This window comes from Ammodytes marinus (genome assembly GCF_949987685.1).
Source record: "Ammodytes marinus genome assembly, chromosome: 22".
NCBI classification, from domain to species: Eukaryota; Metazoa; Chordata; class Actinopteri; order Uranoscopiformes; family Ammodytidae; genus Ammodytes; species Ammodytes marinus.
The window spans coordinates 9,347,710-9,365,112 of NC_137226.1; the positions used below are offsets into that span (position 1 = coordinate 9,347,710).

Consider the following 17,403-nt stretch of genomic DNA (forward strand, 5'->3'; position numbering starts at 1 on the left):
TGTGTGTGCTGCCCAGGAGGAGAGTTAATGAGAGTGTGAAATTAGTGAAAAATCATGGTGTGCTTCATTTACAGCGCTGGGAGGCACAGCCCTTCTGTCCTATTCCTGTCATCTACTTTTCTATCTGCTCTTCATTCCTTTCATGGCCCAAAGCGCTCTCTGTCAATCTCCAACTTTTCAGACTCTTTTCTCTCCCTCATATTTTTCCACTCAACCGTAGACGGGCGAACAGACTTCAACATCATTTTGAAAAATCTATTTGGAATAATCAGAAAGTTGCAAGATGAGAAGCAAAATAAAGTTGGTTTGGAAAGGAAATCAGCCAAGCATGAGTATGTGACTATTACACAAATTCATTTGAGTCATTCAAGATCTACGGTTTTATTTTCGTAGATGTTAAATATTTAACTCCGATAGCAAAGCAGCAACTTAAGGTTTAAGCTCCATATGAAATAAAAACACACACACACACACACACACACACACACACACAAAGCCAGCAGACATCTACAGCCAATGCTTTGCCTGGTCATCCTGTGGACGATGGTGAACAGGGAGAGATTAGGGGCCTGCCAAAGCTTTTCAAAATGCCAACCTCGTCCGGAGCAAGGGGTGTAAATACCACACAAATGTCAGGAGGAGACCCCACCAGTCAAACTAAATTGGCTGCTACATGCACAAACACTCCCCTATGTCCAAGTCAGCCCCATTGAGCGTGCGTCCTTAAAGACATACATTCTACGCTCTGACACATAGGCTCGGATGGCTATACTTGTGAGGGCAGAACCAATCTCATTCATCTGCTTACTACAAGACCGTACGGCTGAGCCTTAGACAGACACGAAGGATACCCCCTGGGGGAGATATCTTGTCAATCTTGAGCTCATATTATCCTCTGTTGTGAAGATTTAAACAAACGCATCAATAAAAATGCACACACACACACACACACACAAACAACACACACATGTACAACTTCAGCTGTCTTCAGCCATATTAAAATGTGACATCGACAAACATATTTGCCAATGGTGACAAACTGAATAAATGACAAACACTAAGACAGACTAAACCTGGGGCAAAATAAATACAGACAGAAAGTCAAACATTAGAAATAAATAAATAAATATATAAAAAGAGTCCACTCTCAGACGTGGAGACACCTAAATCTCATTAGAGGATGTTACCTATTCCGTCCTAAACAGAATAGGTAACATGCTGTAACCTTGGTTGAACCCAAGCCCCAACAGGCACTTGACCTATATTGCAGAAAACACATATGGAGCTCTCAATTGGGTTACATATGAACTTGGTGGCTCATGGGAATGGTGATGCTGGGAGCCTTCATCTACATTCACAATAGAAGCTCCTAGGAAGGCACTGTGGATAAAATAGGATGTATCCTTTCCAAGCACATGTAAACTGTATAGGGAAACACAACCAAGGACACCTGAAATACTCATGCACAAGCAAAAGGCTGAACCATTGCTCAACAACAAAGGGCCTCTTATATATTACATTCTACCATTATTGATCTTAGATAGTCACATATAAATACATTTTCTCATTGCGGTGCATCCTGCCACCTATGTCCAAAGGTGCCGCTAGAATCAACAGAAACGGAATGTTGCTCTTAGTAACTGTAAATGAGCTCTTTAAGTGATCTGGTGGGTCATTTTGATCAGCTACTCTTAAGTTCACTCTATGTGGAGCAGTTTAGGCCTGCAGCAAAGGTAACCATGCCAATCTATTCCAATTGAAAGTGAGCCAGCTTTGTGATACTAGAAAAACCTGAGTCAACGCCAAAGCCAGTTGGCTAACCCACTTATCTTGCTATCCTGCTATATCATACACTCTGGATGATATATATCTACATTGTTCCTTGTCGATCTAAGGCTCAACATAATCACAGCACATTCTTTCGCAAAAGTAGTACACAACTAAGTAACTATAATGCAGTGTAGAACATCATCATTCAACACCTCAGTGGGTGGCATTTTGTTATGAAGTTGCCATTATTTTGAAAAAAAAAAACAGACACAAAAGAACAATAAAAAAACTACAATTGATTTAGGGGGAGAAGAAGAAAATATTTCACAATCATACATTAAGCCCCTGTTGTCTCTGTACGCCCACACATTGCCACACACGCCACTGACTTCCAGTGCTGCAACCCCCCAACTGCTTTTGTCATTAAAGCTGCCATGAGTTGCATGGCTGGCCGCAGGAGGCGTAGTGATCCATCAACAGAGTGCCAGAGCTGTGCCATTAGAAAAGCATCTGCAAGAAAAACAGCGCTCCACTGGCACTGGAAGTCTGGGAAGGGCAGGTCGGAGGGAGGGAGGGAGGGAAGGAGGGTCGAAGGGAGGGAGGGAGGGAGTGAGGGAGGGAGGAAGGGAGGGATCCCTGCGTGCAAGGCAGTTTGGTGTGATTGATATGAACCATTACAGACAACATGGGAAAGGTTGGCACAAAGCTGGTCACCGTTTCATTTTTTTTGGTCATTTGTACAGAGAAAAAGCTTGGCCAGATCCACAGCGAACAAGGGGTCTGTGTGTGTGTGTGTGTGTGTGTGTGTGTGTGTGTGTTTGATAAAAAAACAATGCATCAGTCAAGGGATATAAACATGCAGACAGCTACAAAAAAAGACATTAAGCCATGAAGACATACTGTATGGATGCCAACTTCAACACACACACACACACACGCGTACAAACATAGACAGTATAATTACCAGTATAATTGAACAGCATCTAACACATCGGTTTTGAACTGTTTCTATTGGCTTTAGTCAAGTTCGTCTGGTATTCCCTGATTAAATATCAACACAAAAAACTTTGTAGAGAAAAACAAGTTAGCTAGCTCATAATGCATCAACTCTGCAGATGGTCTGTGTGAAGATAGAGTATTCAAGACACTCTTAAATTCAAAACATCTGTTTATATGCAGCATTTACACATTTAAGGAAGAGCCACAGTGTAATCCTGCCTCTATGAATAATAAATATGCAACATGATGTTGAAACTGTAGAAAAATGTACGCCAAGCACCATGGTGTGAAAGTAGGAAGCATCTCTGTTTAATGGATCCTAGAAGGTAATGTATCACTGCATGGAGGCCAATTCAATTAAATTGCCTCACTATTAGATTTTCACTACTCGCCTGGGAACACAGCAAGCGCTGTATAGAAAAAGTACCAGACATATACAGAACATTACCACAAAGACAGCCCTTCACAATACTCAAATGTAATGGGGAATAAAAGCCAGGGTGGTAGTCAATCCCAATTCTTGGGATAATATCAACAAAACATTTTGGACTGAAGGCGCGGTCTATTACATCATGTTTGATTTAAGACATCCCTCTAAAGATGAAAAAGGTTGAAATCGATAGATGCTCACTTAGAGGCCATGTAATATAATTAGCTTACATTTTACTGGTATTGAGTCATGTCCCAGCCTTCATTGGACTTGAGTGGCTTGGCCTTTTCCTCTCTGACAGAGCAGTATGACACTAGTGGGCCTTTTTGTGTACACGTATCTCGTACAATTAATGGAATTCTGCAACAGACTGTTCCAGTAAAAACAGCAGGTTCTGTCGATTCATTAACTTTATATTTCAACATGATCCAACTGTTAGTCATCTATGGAGGAACATCAGACATGTTTTGGTGATTAACCTGCCAATAATAGATGCGTCAGGTTGTTTTGTCCACACAATCTAGAAGAGTAAAACCTTTGTAATGTGTTGTACCTGAGAAGAGGCTGGAAGATCACAGTGATGTTCCTCGCTCCCGGCTTACACACAAACTTCATTTCTCCGCCTTCGATCAGGTTGTCATCAGCACCACCTAGAACATAAGGGGACAGGGACTTGACTCAACCAAACAAGGCAAAAAATACATGTATTCATACAGTAGTGCTGTCATTGTAAGGACCTTACAATGCAAATGATGTGAAATGGATATAGAAAAAAAGACATGAAGGATGAAATGTCAGAAATTTCAGGTGGTTCTGAAGATATGTTTTCAATGGGCCAACATACTGAGTGCTGCTCAGTAGGTAACTCTAACCTCTGAACTCCCTGGAAGGGGCATGTAACAGTGACTCTCCCTCCATTAAATACATCATTTTTTGTCTGTAATCTCAAAATTATTCTAAAATATATTTTTTAAATATTTATACATTTAACCAGTTGGAGAGTGCACCTTCAGTCCTAACAAACACGTCATCAGTGCAGCTCACCATCACAAATCTAAATGCATCCCACACGCTCACACTCCTCCATGCCCCTGCGTCACTGGGTGGGTGAACCCCAGAGCTAACCGGGTTAATCAGAAAATCATTGCCATTCAACATGCTCGAGGAGTGTGTGTGTGTGTGTGTGTGTGTGTGTGTGTGTGTGTGTGTGTGTGTGTGTGTGTGTGTGTGTGTGTGTGTGTGTGTGTGTGTGTGTGTGTGTGTGTGTGTGTGTGTGTGCGGCTGGGGTGGGAGGGTGGCAGACAGGAAAGAGGCAAGATCATAGGGGAGAGAAAGAACACCTAAGCTCATTACCTCCGCTCATCCTGAAGTAATCAATATAATTGATGGAGGAGAAATTGCGGTTTGTTGTCAATGCAGCAAACTGCAAAGCAAAATGATTGTCTTTGTGTGTGTGTGTGTATGTGTTTGTCTGTGTGTGTGTGTGTGTGTGTGTGTGTGTGTGTGTGTGTGTGTGTGTGTGTGTGTGTGTGTGTGTGTGTGTGTGTGTGTGTGTGCATGTATAAATATTTTGAAAGGATACTATGCATGAATGCATGCACACATGTCCGCCGATATGTTTATACAGTGTAGCGAGTAGTGAGGAGAGCAGCGAGGCGGGGGCGTTCTTTTCTTAACGCAGTGGAGAAAATGTTATTCATTACATTTTCTTGATTTGGCTTTGTGATTAAATCCCATGGCACTCAGTAGCAATCTAGGAGCCTGGAGAAACAGACAGTACATGATTAACCTTGTAGATGTAAAACATAAGGAGTCTGATAAAGTAAAAAATGGAGCTCAGCTCTGTGAAGGGGCAACCTTCAGTAAAAAGTGTTGAGGACTATCCAATAGTATCAACACTTTGGCTGTACTTTCTTTCATTGGTGCGTGCGTGTGTGTGTGTGTGTGTGTGTGTGTGTGTGTGTGTGTGTGTGTGTGTGTGTGTGTGTTCTAAAATGGTAAAAGTGTGGCACAAAGCCATGCCCTGCTTTTTCTTTATTCTTCCGTTTCATTTCCATGTCCAATACAGCCTTGAAAAAGCTTGTGTGATATAACACAAAGACACGTCGCCACACTGCGAAAGCCTGTTCCACATTACCTGCACAGACTGCCTAGCCTTGCATTCAAATGCATATATCAACCCATTGTTCCCTGTGCCCGGGCTCTTTAATACATTTCTAATGGAACAAGTTACATTGGGAAAATATAGGACGCAACACTCTCTGTATTTTCATTCAAATGGAAAGGGGAGGTTTAATTCCACCGAAAAACTTTCAAATCAGGGGTTTCAGATTCCGATGCCATGAAATTTGCTTGCACAGTAAGCCTGCCTTCACGTTGCTAAGAGAACACGGAGTTGAGATCCAATTCACTCAAACTCTTTCTTATTCAATCTCTACATCCATTCATCTTGCCTTCGGTGCCAATTCAATTAAGACTCAATTACAGGATTCTAAACAAAGCTGCCGCCAACGCACTCTCTTGCTCATATTTCCCATCTTTCACTCTCTGTCTCTCACTCTCTTTCTGTCTCTCTGACTCACTGATAATCGATGGCATAAAGAGATGGCTAAACTTTTGTTTTCTCGTCATCAACTTGCAAGTTACCATGAATAACATCAAACATGTCAGACTGTGGGGGAAGTTAGCATCACCGGTCTGCTCTGAGAACCACATCTGAACGGCAACGACACACACACCAAATTGACTGCCATGTATGTATTCCCAATGACAGTGACCAATTTAATTTCATGCTCTAAACATCTGCATCCGTGTCAGACAAAGGAGCGAGGAAGAGACCCCATTGATCCATGGGGTCTGGGACCAGCTGCCAACAGGGGCAGAGTGTTGATGAATATTAAATAGGACGGCAATTAATATGCATGAGATTCTTCTAGAGTTGTCTAGACGTGACAGGGTGGCTCCGGTTTCCAAGTCGGGATGCCACCGAACTGCTGCCAGCCCTCTCTCTTCAGTCAATGTGTAAAAAGTGACGTTTTTTGTTTATCAAACCATGTGTGTTTGCAAGTGAGTGTGAGTTAGTGGATATTGGTTTCTGTGCATGTGTCCCTTGGTGTGTGGTCTGATCCAGGATTAGTGGGAGTGGGTGTGCGGAGGTGTGGTGCTCAGTGGGACGGAGACTGAAAGCCGGGAAAGGAAGAAATGACACATTCTAATGTGGCCAAATCTGCCTGAAATCCCCTTTCGAGGACCACCGCTCCGTCTGCAACACTCACACCTAAGCAGACATGACGCACAACTTATATCCAAAAAAAAAAAATCAGGCTTGGATTAAAAGGAAAGGCAAAGATCTGTTTACACATATGGTAGAATGACTTTAAACAAACAACAAGCACATACACACACTTGTGAGTAGCGTTCTGACACCTAAAACAGCATAGATACCGTAGGCGAAGGCACACACACACACACATACACACACGCATGCACACACACGCACATTGACACCCATCCGCCCCCCCTGTGGTGCCTTAGCATTGGCTCCCCAGCCCACATGTAATCAAGTCAGGCAGTGACTTAGTGAAATTGCATTAGCTACACTTTCCTGAGTTTGATGGGAAAAGGGGTTTGATCCTGTGATGAATTCCGGCCCAGCCCAGATTTAGGCAGGGGAAAAGAGCGAACATGCGGGCGGATTGCCTTCTTTAACACACTCCAACGTCTCCCGGGAGCGGAGAGAGTGTTTCTGTGTGCATCTGCCAGTGTGTCAGAGAGAGCGAGATGAGGAAATCCACACAGACGGGCCAAATGCACAGTCATAATCCCCAATTTACAAGTGGTTTGAATCCGCTTTGTGCCCACAATGGAAATTTGTGTGCCTCTTCTACGGGGGAAACGCAGTCGCACAAGTGAGTCCAAGATAGTCCCTCAAAATAATATGTGCGTTGAATGTGCAAACACGCAAAAAGCATCTTGAAAGTCACATTCTTCAATGGACTTCTCTTGATTTCATTTCTTTATGATTTCTTCCGAAAGATCTTTCTAACATATTTTTTTTTTAAAGTGAGACAAATCTTAGGATTCTAAAACATTCTCATATTGAGATAGCAGGTTAATATGTTCTCATGTCTCAACATTTTGGTCAAGTTACATTTAAATGAATATGGGATGAACTGTTTCTACAATGCCATTTTGAAAACGTAAGTACAGATCATTACATAGGCCTATTGATGGTATTGAGATAATGCTGTGGTAAGGACAATGGTAAATGTGATCATATCAATCATCCTTATGTAAAAAATTGTTTCAAGGTTTTCTAAGTATAGATTGGAGCCGCTAAAAAAAAATTGTGTATAATATGATTACAATGCTTGCAAACTTTGTGATCACTGTTTGTCATTTACAGCCAGTGTGCCAAGCTGGGTTTGTGTTTGTGTCAACTCAAGAGGATCAAAGACACCTGTGATCTCTCTGGCTACACTCTGATTGGGACTGGCAGGAGGGCGACTGGGTGATTGGTGTAATTGACTTACAATCATGTGCCTAACCCACCCACCCCCACACCCCCACATACACACACACAAAGACAAAAACAATTAGCTTTGATGGTCAAGAACGACGAGTTGAATTTGACATAAAAAAAACATACTGAAACAAGCCTCTCTGCAGTGTGTGCAGTAATTGTTGCAGAGCTTTGATTGAGGCCCCTCATCTGTGCCGTTAGCCAGCACTGCACATTCCATGTTAAATTGTGCAAAAAGAAAAGCCCATATAGCATATAAAATAATCCAATTTTCGACCGCAATGGCCCCCATTTGTCTGTAGCTGTTATGCCATTAAAATGAGTATGGGAGTGATCAATTCAGGTAATATTCTTCTCATGCAAATCAGATGCATTTAAAAAGGTGGGTGAGTGTGTGTGTGTGTGGGCTTTGGTGAGGATCCGACTGGTACTCGGCTAAATATTCACGGTGTTGAAAACCTGCTGATCTTATAAGGACGATTTCCTCGTCAATAATGTATGACTCTCTGGTCAATTCTAGCCAACCCATTCCACTCTACACTGTCTTCATGTCTGATTGGATCTTAATGAGAGCCTTCTATTATTAAAATGAATTTGATGGGGATGGGTATTTGCTGCTCCGCCAACCAAGAGACCAAATTCGCCACCCTCAGCTGAGAATAAACGGTATAAATAAATGATGGCATAAATAAATTCAGGTGTAAATTGAGTTGAATTAATTATTAAAAAGCGTCACGGTGGCATACAATATGTGTCTCCGGGGTCTTGGGTTTAATGAATACACATCTGTCTGGTGCTATGACACCGATGCACTGCAGTAGCACCAGTGAATCTGCAGAATGTCTCCTGTGGGGCACGAGAAGGGCCATCCTAAAAGAAAAAAAGGAACATTTTCTGAGGCGATAAAATCCTTTGAATGTGTTTCCTCTTTAAAACTTCAGGAGTGAGAGTGGAGTTTCAATATGTCGGCAATGTAGGTAAACAAGCTTTGTACGGATTTTCTAAAAAGTTGCTAATGTATTCATGGTTTTCATTTTCCCAGTAACAAGACAGTGGACACTGCCATCCCTAGAGCCATGCCTATGAATGCCTATGGTGTAAAACAACATTTACACAGCACACTAAAAAAAGAAAAAACCTACATTTTATCAGGCTCAGATTTCATATTTACCCAGAACAATACTCTATGAATGGGTACATTTCACATTCGGCTGAATTTTAGGAAAGCAGCATTAATATATTGATGGTACAAATTTCATCAAATGAGATCCAGGCAGAATAATAGAATATATGAAATGGAGAACAAGCATCGCCTTGCTCACTCCAATCGTTAATGGTTTAAAAAGTCTTTTTAACGACCATTATCTTTTAAATCTGTCAACCATAAAAATTATGAAATACAAGTGATTGAGTATAAGCAGGAAGAATGATTTTGAAAGAACCTGTTGCACACTTGGGAAGCGATGTATGTGTATATTCATCTGTCTAGCGACAAGTGCATAGCTGCTAACAGTGCAGGTGCCAAGGTCTCCACAGCCTCGAGTCCCACATGCCCTTCTTTCCCTGAGTGCCCTCCCCTCCCCTTTTCCATTTCTTCATCCCTGCACTTTCTCCAATCAGCAAGGCTGTGATTAAAAGTAAACACCGAGGTGACAGTCAAAGCCGCCAATGATGACAAGTCCAATGCTAATTAAAATTAGCCTCGGGTTGGGGAAATACACCAAGCTCTCTCTCTCTCTCCCTTTGATTAAATGTCTGCACTGTGTAAACTATTACAACCTTGTTCTCCTTCTGTTGTCCTCTGCAGCCCCTCTTTCATTTCTACTCTTCCATTTTCTCCATATTCTCACTGCATTTTAATAACCGACTTATCTGAGCGTCACCTCGCCAGGGCGTTATTCTTAATCTCCATGCCATGTGAAAATCTATTCAGCATGTTTCTATGTTCTATTTCAGTAAGTGTTGGTGAGATAAAGCAGTTTACATTGTGATCAATATCCTCCCCTATAGTTTGCAGACATTGGCTATAAGTCTGGCAATGCGACTGAGCTCTCTCATTTTCTACTATTTTAGTTTCAAGGCTATATTTGCACAGATGTAATAACTGAATGAGGCCTGCTTGCATTGTCTAATGTGAAACTGCTTTTGTTTAATGCGGGACTAATTTTGGTTGACACCCAGTTTTACTCCTGGGCTCACACCAAGATATTTCGGCAGGTGTTGCTGGCTTGTGTTTGGACAAGCATCTATGAATCACATTTTGCCTAGAGAGGAGAGCCATAACGGCTAAATAACCTTAGAGAAGTATTAATGAATTTTAAAAATGGCTTCAATATCATAAAGATTCTGTAAAATGCTTAGTTTTAGTAGGTCCACAACCATATGACATAACATCAGTGAGAAAAATGTTGGCAACTCTAATATCAGTTTTTAAATAAGTGCCTATCCATTAGTTTCCTATCCAGGGATTTGGTGGGGTACAACAGAGAAAAAAGTATGGTGCAGCCCTCCAATTTCAGTACCAGAACTCCTTTAATTCAATCACGCGTCCCACAGCTGATGGAAATCCAACACTGTGTGTGTGTGTGTGTGTGTGTGTGTGTGTGTGTGTGTGTGTGTGTGTGTGTGTGTGTGTGTGTGTGTGTGTGTGTGTGTGTGTGTCATATATATGACATAACTTGGCATGCACACATTATGCAGTGTACACACACACGCCCGTCCGCCCATGTCTGGCTGGTATGTAAGCGTTCATCAGTCGCTGTGATGTGACGTGCACCTTTTCTACATCATAACTTCATGGCTAATGTTTTATTAGGAAAAATGACAATTTAAAGGACACTTTTAGGGAACAGTTATTTTAAACCTGATGATATTCTGTATAGAAAACACTATTAACAGGTTAACCCATCTTTTTCTTGGTCCTCGCTGTAGGATAAGTCATTTCAATACATTATAGTCTAACATTTGCAGAAATGGGTGCCTATACTGTGTATCAATACAATTTTCCTGAATTGCCTTAACTCTGCATGGAGATGACAGCACATTTGATTTAATTTGAGTTTATAATTGGCCCGAAGACTAACAGTGTATCGATCAGTTTTGATCAAATTATAAATATTAGATTGAAATAATTTGATTGAAATGTCCAAAAAAAAGTGCTTACTCCGAAATAATTTATTTTGCTCACGACTAATTTTAAAGCTGAGAAGTAAATGCACACACAAATCTACGAAACTGTAAAAAATGTATATAAAAACACCCAATAAGCAAAGCAACAGTTAACATAAAGATAAGAATGATAAGCATTAAACAACAAATCCTGACAAAGCTTCAGTGCACAAGCAAGAAAAAAAATAAAAACGAGAGGCATCAAGAGAAAATGATGAGTGGGATCAATCGCAGCAAAGTGTGTGTTTTCCAATAATCCATTATCCTGTAGCATTCACTGTCTTTTTCCACCAACTTCCATTTCACTTCCATGTAAGGTTGGGTTCATGAATACTATAGGTCATTGATGCAAGGTCAGCTCAAGTCAAGTATCGATCACTCCACAACATGAGGGACCAACCGTTATCCTTGAATTCAGACAACAAATGAATAGACTGAATGATTGGGGGAAAAGTCAGTGATCGGAAAACATGTGCTAGCTTTCTCGGGGAGCTAGCTACTGTATATAAAAAGGGTAGGCCTACTGTAGATACACACACATTTTTTTGTTTTGTTTTATTAATGTTTTTGTTTGGGGGGGAGGAGGGAGGCAGTCGATAAGGGTGTCTCTTCAAGGCCTCCTCTAATGACCCCACCACCGTACTGTATTATCCAAACTTTTTTCATTTTAAAAAAACATTCCGCGGCTAGCAAATCACAATCCCCGTTTGGCCAAAGTGTGCGACATCACACTTCACTTAGCAGGAACATGCTGCTATTCGCTACTTCACGTTACAAACACTCACACACACACACACACCATACGCGCTGCTGTGAACGGGTGGCGATGAACATCTGCTAGCCCCTCCCCTGATATCCCACTCAACCATCGCCTCCACCCGTGTGTCTCTCGCTAGACATTTTTCCATTTGCACCTCTTCTCCCTTCCCATCCCTGTCGGTGTGTACAAAGCAGCTTGACAAGGAACACCACTTCTGGTTCTCCAGCAGTCACTCTCTCTCTGCCTCTTCCTCCTCCCTCTCTCATGGGAACATGAAGCTATTATACATAAACACGAAGCTCTTAATACTGCGTGGCGTTTTTTTCTTCTTCTTTTTTCTCCACCTCAGACCGAGCATTAGGTGTAAAGAGGTTGGCATGAAAGAGAGCTGGTTGTAACTAGATTGCGTGTGTGGGGGCCGGAGGGGGGGGCTCAGCCGGACTGAGGGTTCTTTTTGTTTGCCGGACGACACCCTGTAATCAAGTCGATTTGAATATCAAAAGGAAAAGAAGGATGTGTGAAATACATTTGGAAGCGAGTTGATTATGAATACATCTTAAGAGTGGAGGCCGATCAGAGGTGGGCGAGAGATGGAAAAGGGAAAGTATGTATATGTACGTGCCCGAGGGGTAGGGAGGGAGGGGGAAAGTCTGGAGTGAGTATATGTTTGTTTACATGCGTATCCGAGGCAAGCGTGTGCTGATAGGCAGGCTTTATGTTCGTCTCTCACATAGAAAGGGGTGGGTGGTGGTGGTGGGGGGGGGGGGGGCACTTCAAACATGCCCCGGGGCAAGGCAATATCGCACAAAACACAATGAACAGCCGTGACACAAAGACAAATAAAAATGTTTTTTTTAAAAGGGCTGTAAATGCATTACTGACTCGGCATGGTGCAAGAACGCGGTAGTTATTGAGATATATTCACACTTCACCTCCCAGATGACCACTGGGGCACTCTGAGTCCCCCCTTTGCACGCGCACACACACACACACACACACACACACACACTAACAAGCGCGTGATAAGAGAGGCGATAAAAACAAAAAGCAGGGGGCGAGGGTTGTAAAAGTGGAGTGGTTGGGAGACAGCCAGAGGAGCATGAGGGAGTGGTAACACATCTATAGCTGAAAAATTGTTATTTTCATAATTTATTCATAGGGAATGTGATTGAATCTGGACGAGCTTCTGTGATTCCTCGAGTAGAGGTTTAGCGAGGACACAAACAGAGCCACAGACACTATAAGCGCATTCAGACAGACAGCTAAGGATCACTAGTATATATGTGCTCTCTCGCTGGCGTTCTCGCTACATACATTTGAAAAGCACATATCACAGATGTGGCTACATATGGAGCCGTAATAAAGTCTTTAGATGAGGCATTGGATTAATTGAAGCATATGAGACGTGTTCCAGCGGAGACGGCAAGCAATTAAGTCTCCCTGTGTGTTTGCAAGGGTATGCGAGACATGTGAATATATGTGCATGCCTCCGAAGCGCCGTGCATGTGTGTAATGATATATGGCAGGTCCTGACAACACTCGGGAGACATGAATTACAGATATTACAGATTCATTTTAAATCCATTAAGAGACATGTGACTCCAGACATCATTACACTTTCTATACAAACACTGCTGATACTGTATGCGTCTTACTAACTTAAAGATACGCAACATACCTCAACCTGCCATACGTTGAAGTAAGTTTAATATCGGTGCGTATAAAAGTGAACAAGATGCATCAAATACATCAAAGCAGAAAACTACAGAAACATATTTTTAGTCCTGACTTTGTACTCTATTTAGTGCAAGTCTATTTTTTTCCCCTGTGTCAACGGTGCATAGCTGGATTTAAAATGAACAATCAAAGTCTTATTTCCAAGGCTGTGTTGCCGGAGCACTGGAGTTAATAACTATATTGACTTGAAGCAGATCTTTGGGGGGGAAAAAAAGAGTTGAGGAAACTCCAAGTAGAGAGAGACTAAGAGACACACATGACTAAGCTTTAAGTGTTGGGTAATCCTACAGCCTTCCCGGAGAAGTACTCATCAACTCAATCTTTCATTTCTGACTCTTTCCCTCTGCGTGCCTATACCAGCAAGTTTAATTTGCAGGGAGAGAAAATGGTCCCCTTTTTCCACGCCGTCTCAATACGTACTTTTTCTAATTTCTTCCTTCAGAAATCTCTTAATGGCTTCTTCGCTGGACCCTGATGAAAACAATGACTTTTAACCTTCCTCTACCTCTACCTCCCCTTCCTTCCCTCCATCCCTCTCTCCACCTCCATCACAGTGTGGACTTATTTCACTTTCTAAATGATTTCTTACTCCTTCAATCTCTTTTTTTTTTGCAGCCATTCAAGCCCGGGCATGGGCTTGTGGGCCTGGGCTGTGCATTGTGACAGGTGAAATGAAAGCCCAGAGAAATCTCATCTTCTTGTAAACGCTCGGAGGCATTCAGCCAGTCAAAAAAAAGAAATATTCCCCCCCCCCCCCCGTTTTCTTTCTGGAGGTGCCGACGGATGGAAGAAAAAAGAAAAAAAAGTGAGCTGTTATTTAAAAGACGATGTGGGGTTTTCCCTTTATCCACAGTTAATCAATGCGTTTCATTTTTCTATTACTTTTTTTTGTGGCAGGCTGAGGCTGAGGCAGTACATTAAGAATAGATTGTAAAGACTAACTACAGCATGAATGGCTTTTTTTGTCTAAAGAAAACACAAAGGACAACAGTCTACATTGAAATGTCTTCCAGAGTACGTCAAATTTGCTATTTTTGAAATAGCTACAAGGAACTTTTCAATATTTCTGAAACAGTCTCATTTTCCCTCTATTAAGCATAAATTACATGTAAAAGCAAACGAGACCAACAGTACAAAGACTGTTATTTTCATATCCTTTTTCTGAGTGTGTATTTGTCCAGGTCCGCTAACCCAGGATCAACAGCTGGCGTCGCAAAAACACTACCGCTTTTGTCCAAAGGGGCAGCAAGAATGAACACATACGGAAAGTTCCTTCTAGCCAGTTTAAGCAATATACCTAGAGAAGCCTAATTAATCCTGCATTTTTTTGAATATTTAACACTTAGTCTTAATTAGTTATATGGATATTGTCAAAGAATATTTTTCCTTTTCACATTTGTTTTGGGTAAAAAGCACTTAAGGCCCATTGTCTCGCTGCATCTCTTACCGTTTCCAATTTATCCACACAATGTCAACGAGGAGCTTAGTGAGGGTAAAAAAAAGAAAGGAACGGTAGCAGACAAACAGCGCTGTCAGGCACTGCTGATTGAAACCTCAAGGTCACAGGCAGAGAACACAGAGAGCCAGAGAGAGAGAGAGAAAAACTGAAGAAATAAGAACAACAGCTTTGACTCCCCAGGGCCTGGCTGTGCAGTACACTCACCGTACTATTCGTATGTGTGTGTGTGTGTGTGTGTGTGTGTGTGTGTGTGTGTGTGTGTGTGTGTGTGTGTGTGTGTGTGTGTGTGTGTGTGTGATGGTGTTTGTGTGTGTGTATGTGAGAGGTTTTCAAGGCCTCTCCCTGTAGGCGGTTTTCTGCCAAGTCACCCTGCTCTCTGCCTCTCGTCAATCTCCTCCTCTATCTCAGTTTTCCCACTCAACACTCCAGTTGTCCGTCTATTCTCCTCCTGAGTGTTACTTCCCTTATCTCTGCAGCAACCCTTTTCTCCCTTCTACCCAACATCCCTCCATCACTCTGTGGCTGGCCTGCATCATAGCCTAACCAAGACCGCATCATCCTCACCCTCAAACTTCTCTATCGTTTCCCCACTCGACCTGTAAGCAATCTCTCTATAATCTCTCCACTCATGTATCAATTTGCACTTACAGTATCTCATTATGTCTGTCTGTATTAGATAAGCTTGTAGGTGCCCATGTTTTATTTTTTCTTACTCAACTTGAACACCTCTAACCTCCTTTCCTCCCTTCTTTATATCGTTCTACCCAACCACGACATTCATTGTTTTCATGCTGTTCTTTTCTCTCCCACACACTGCCAACCCCCGGCACATTTTTCCTTCCCTTTTTGCCGTCATACTTTTTTAACCGTCATTATCAATACTTTTCACACCTTATGCGCTGTCATCTCCCACTCCTCCCCCCCCCCATCTTCACTGCACTTCTCCGATCCAGCCGTTTTTCGAGAATCTTGCCACACCCCCAGCTCTCTCTTTTCCCGCTCTCCTTCTCCCCTCAAATTCATCCCTCCATCTCCGACACTCACCTTGCAATTCTCCACTCTTGCTGTAGAGTTCTCGCCGCTGTTCTCTCAAGTAGGCACTCATGCTGATGGCATGCGAAGATGACTCAAATCTACGACACAGACAACATTGTTCCGAGTAGTTAAACAACCTTGTTTTTTTAGAAGCTAATTTGCATATGCAGTCCCTGGCCAGGCAGATATAACAATGCAGAAGTAAATACATTACATCACTATTTCACAATCGCAATAAAAACCTACATAATATAAATCAATGCATGTCAATAAAACACGACTATAAATAGTACATGAGCAACAGAAATCATTGGTGTTGGCATGTTTGTTCAGACTTCAGCAAAGACTTGAGGTTAGTTTTAGATATAGCAAAACTTCCTGAGTTACCTTAATATATTTGAATTTGAGACTTCTCTTATATAATAATTCATTAAGTGACTTCTCTGTATGTTGTTGTTGTTGTTGTTGTTGTCGTCGCTGTTTGTATTGTTTTATGTTCTTTTGTATCTGGACTTAGAGTCTGTAATAAAAATGATCTATCTATCTATCTATCTATCTATCTATCTATCTTATGTTTGGACTAGCTCAAAGAAAGCAGAGAGCAAAAGGGTGTGGGATCCTTACTTGAAGAGCGACTGCTTAGCACGCTGTGGTTTTTTCTTGGCGAAAAAGGCAGCGAACTCACTGCCGGTGCTGGCGTAGGAGAGTTGAGCAGAAGGCTCTGTGGCACTGCGGCTGTTCTTCACATCCAGGTACTCCATTAGAAGAACCTGAACAACACACACACACACACACACACACACACACACACACACACACACACACACACACACACACACACACACACACACACACACACACACACACACACACACACACACACACACACACACACACACACACACACACACACACACACACACACACACACACACACACACACACACAGAGTCAGGCCATGTCAACAGCTAAACAATCAAGATATAAGAAGTACACCAGTGCTCTTTTTAATTGGAGATTGTTTTCAGTGCACAGGTGACATGGGTTCAGTCTGTCTCCTCACTAAGTGCATCCTAAGAGCGCTTGTGTAAGACACTAATTATCTACGGCTGTTGTATTCCGCCCACCATTTGAAGGGGAACAAGAGAAAACATTTGCAGTGACAAAAATAAATATCTGTTTAATTACAATAATTGTATTACAAATTCATATCTAGTGACACACGTTGAAAACATCAGCAGCTCTAATGGACTCAACACTACCACCACGTTTGTGAGTGCAAACACATCGTCTGTATGTAAGACACTAAATCAGTCCATTTTACACAAAGAAGAACTGACGGAGAGAAACATCGATCAGTTTCCAGATTGTCACAACTAGCAATAAGTCCACTAAACATGATGTTATATTTTTCAGCCCCATTGAATTGAATATAGAGTATTTTTTACAACATCTCTGTCCCGCTCACTTGCATATTGTTGTAAATCGCTTTTACACCGTTTACATTTTGTTTTTCTCACACT

At 42.0% G+C, this 17,403-nt stretch overlaps 1 protein-coding gene across 1 annotated transcript in view; it reads right to left on the reverse strand.

Moving 5' to 3' along the window:
* The window catches only part of exoc4 (exocyst complex component 4), a 109,639-nt gene that overhangs the window by 63,530 nt on the left and 28,706 nt on the right, over positions 1–17,403 (reverse strand). The window contains exons 9-11 of the mRNA XM_080050777.1: positions 16,505–16,650; positions 15,890–15,978; positions 3,753–3,849 (exon numbers count right to left, since the gene is read on the reverse strand). Coding sequence (XP_079906903.1) covers positions 3,753–3,849; positions 15,890–15,978; positions 16,505–16,650 — 332 coding nt within the window. The remainder of the gene's footprint in view (positions 1–3,752; positions 3,850–15,889; positions 15,979–16,504; positions 16,651–17,403) is intronic.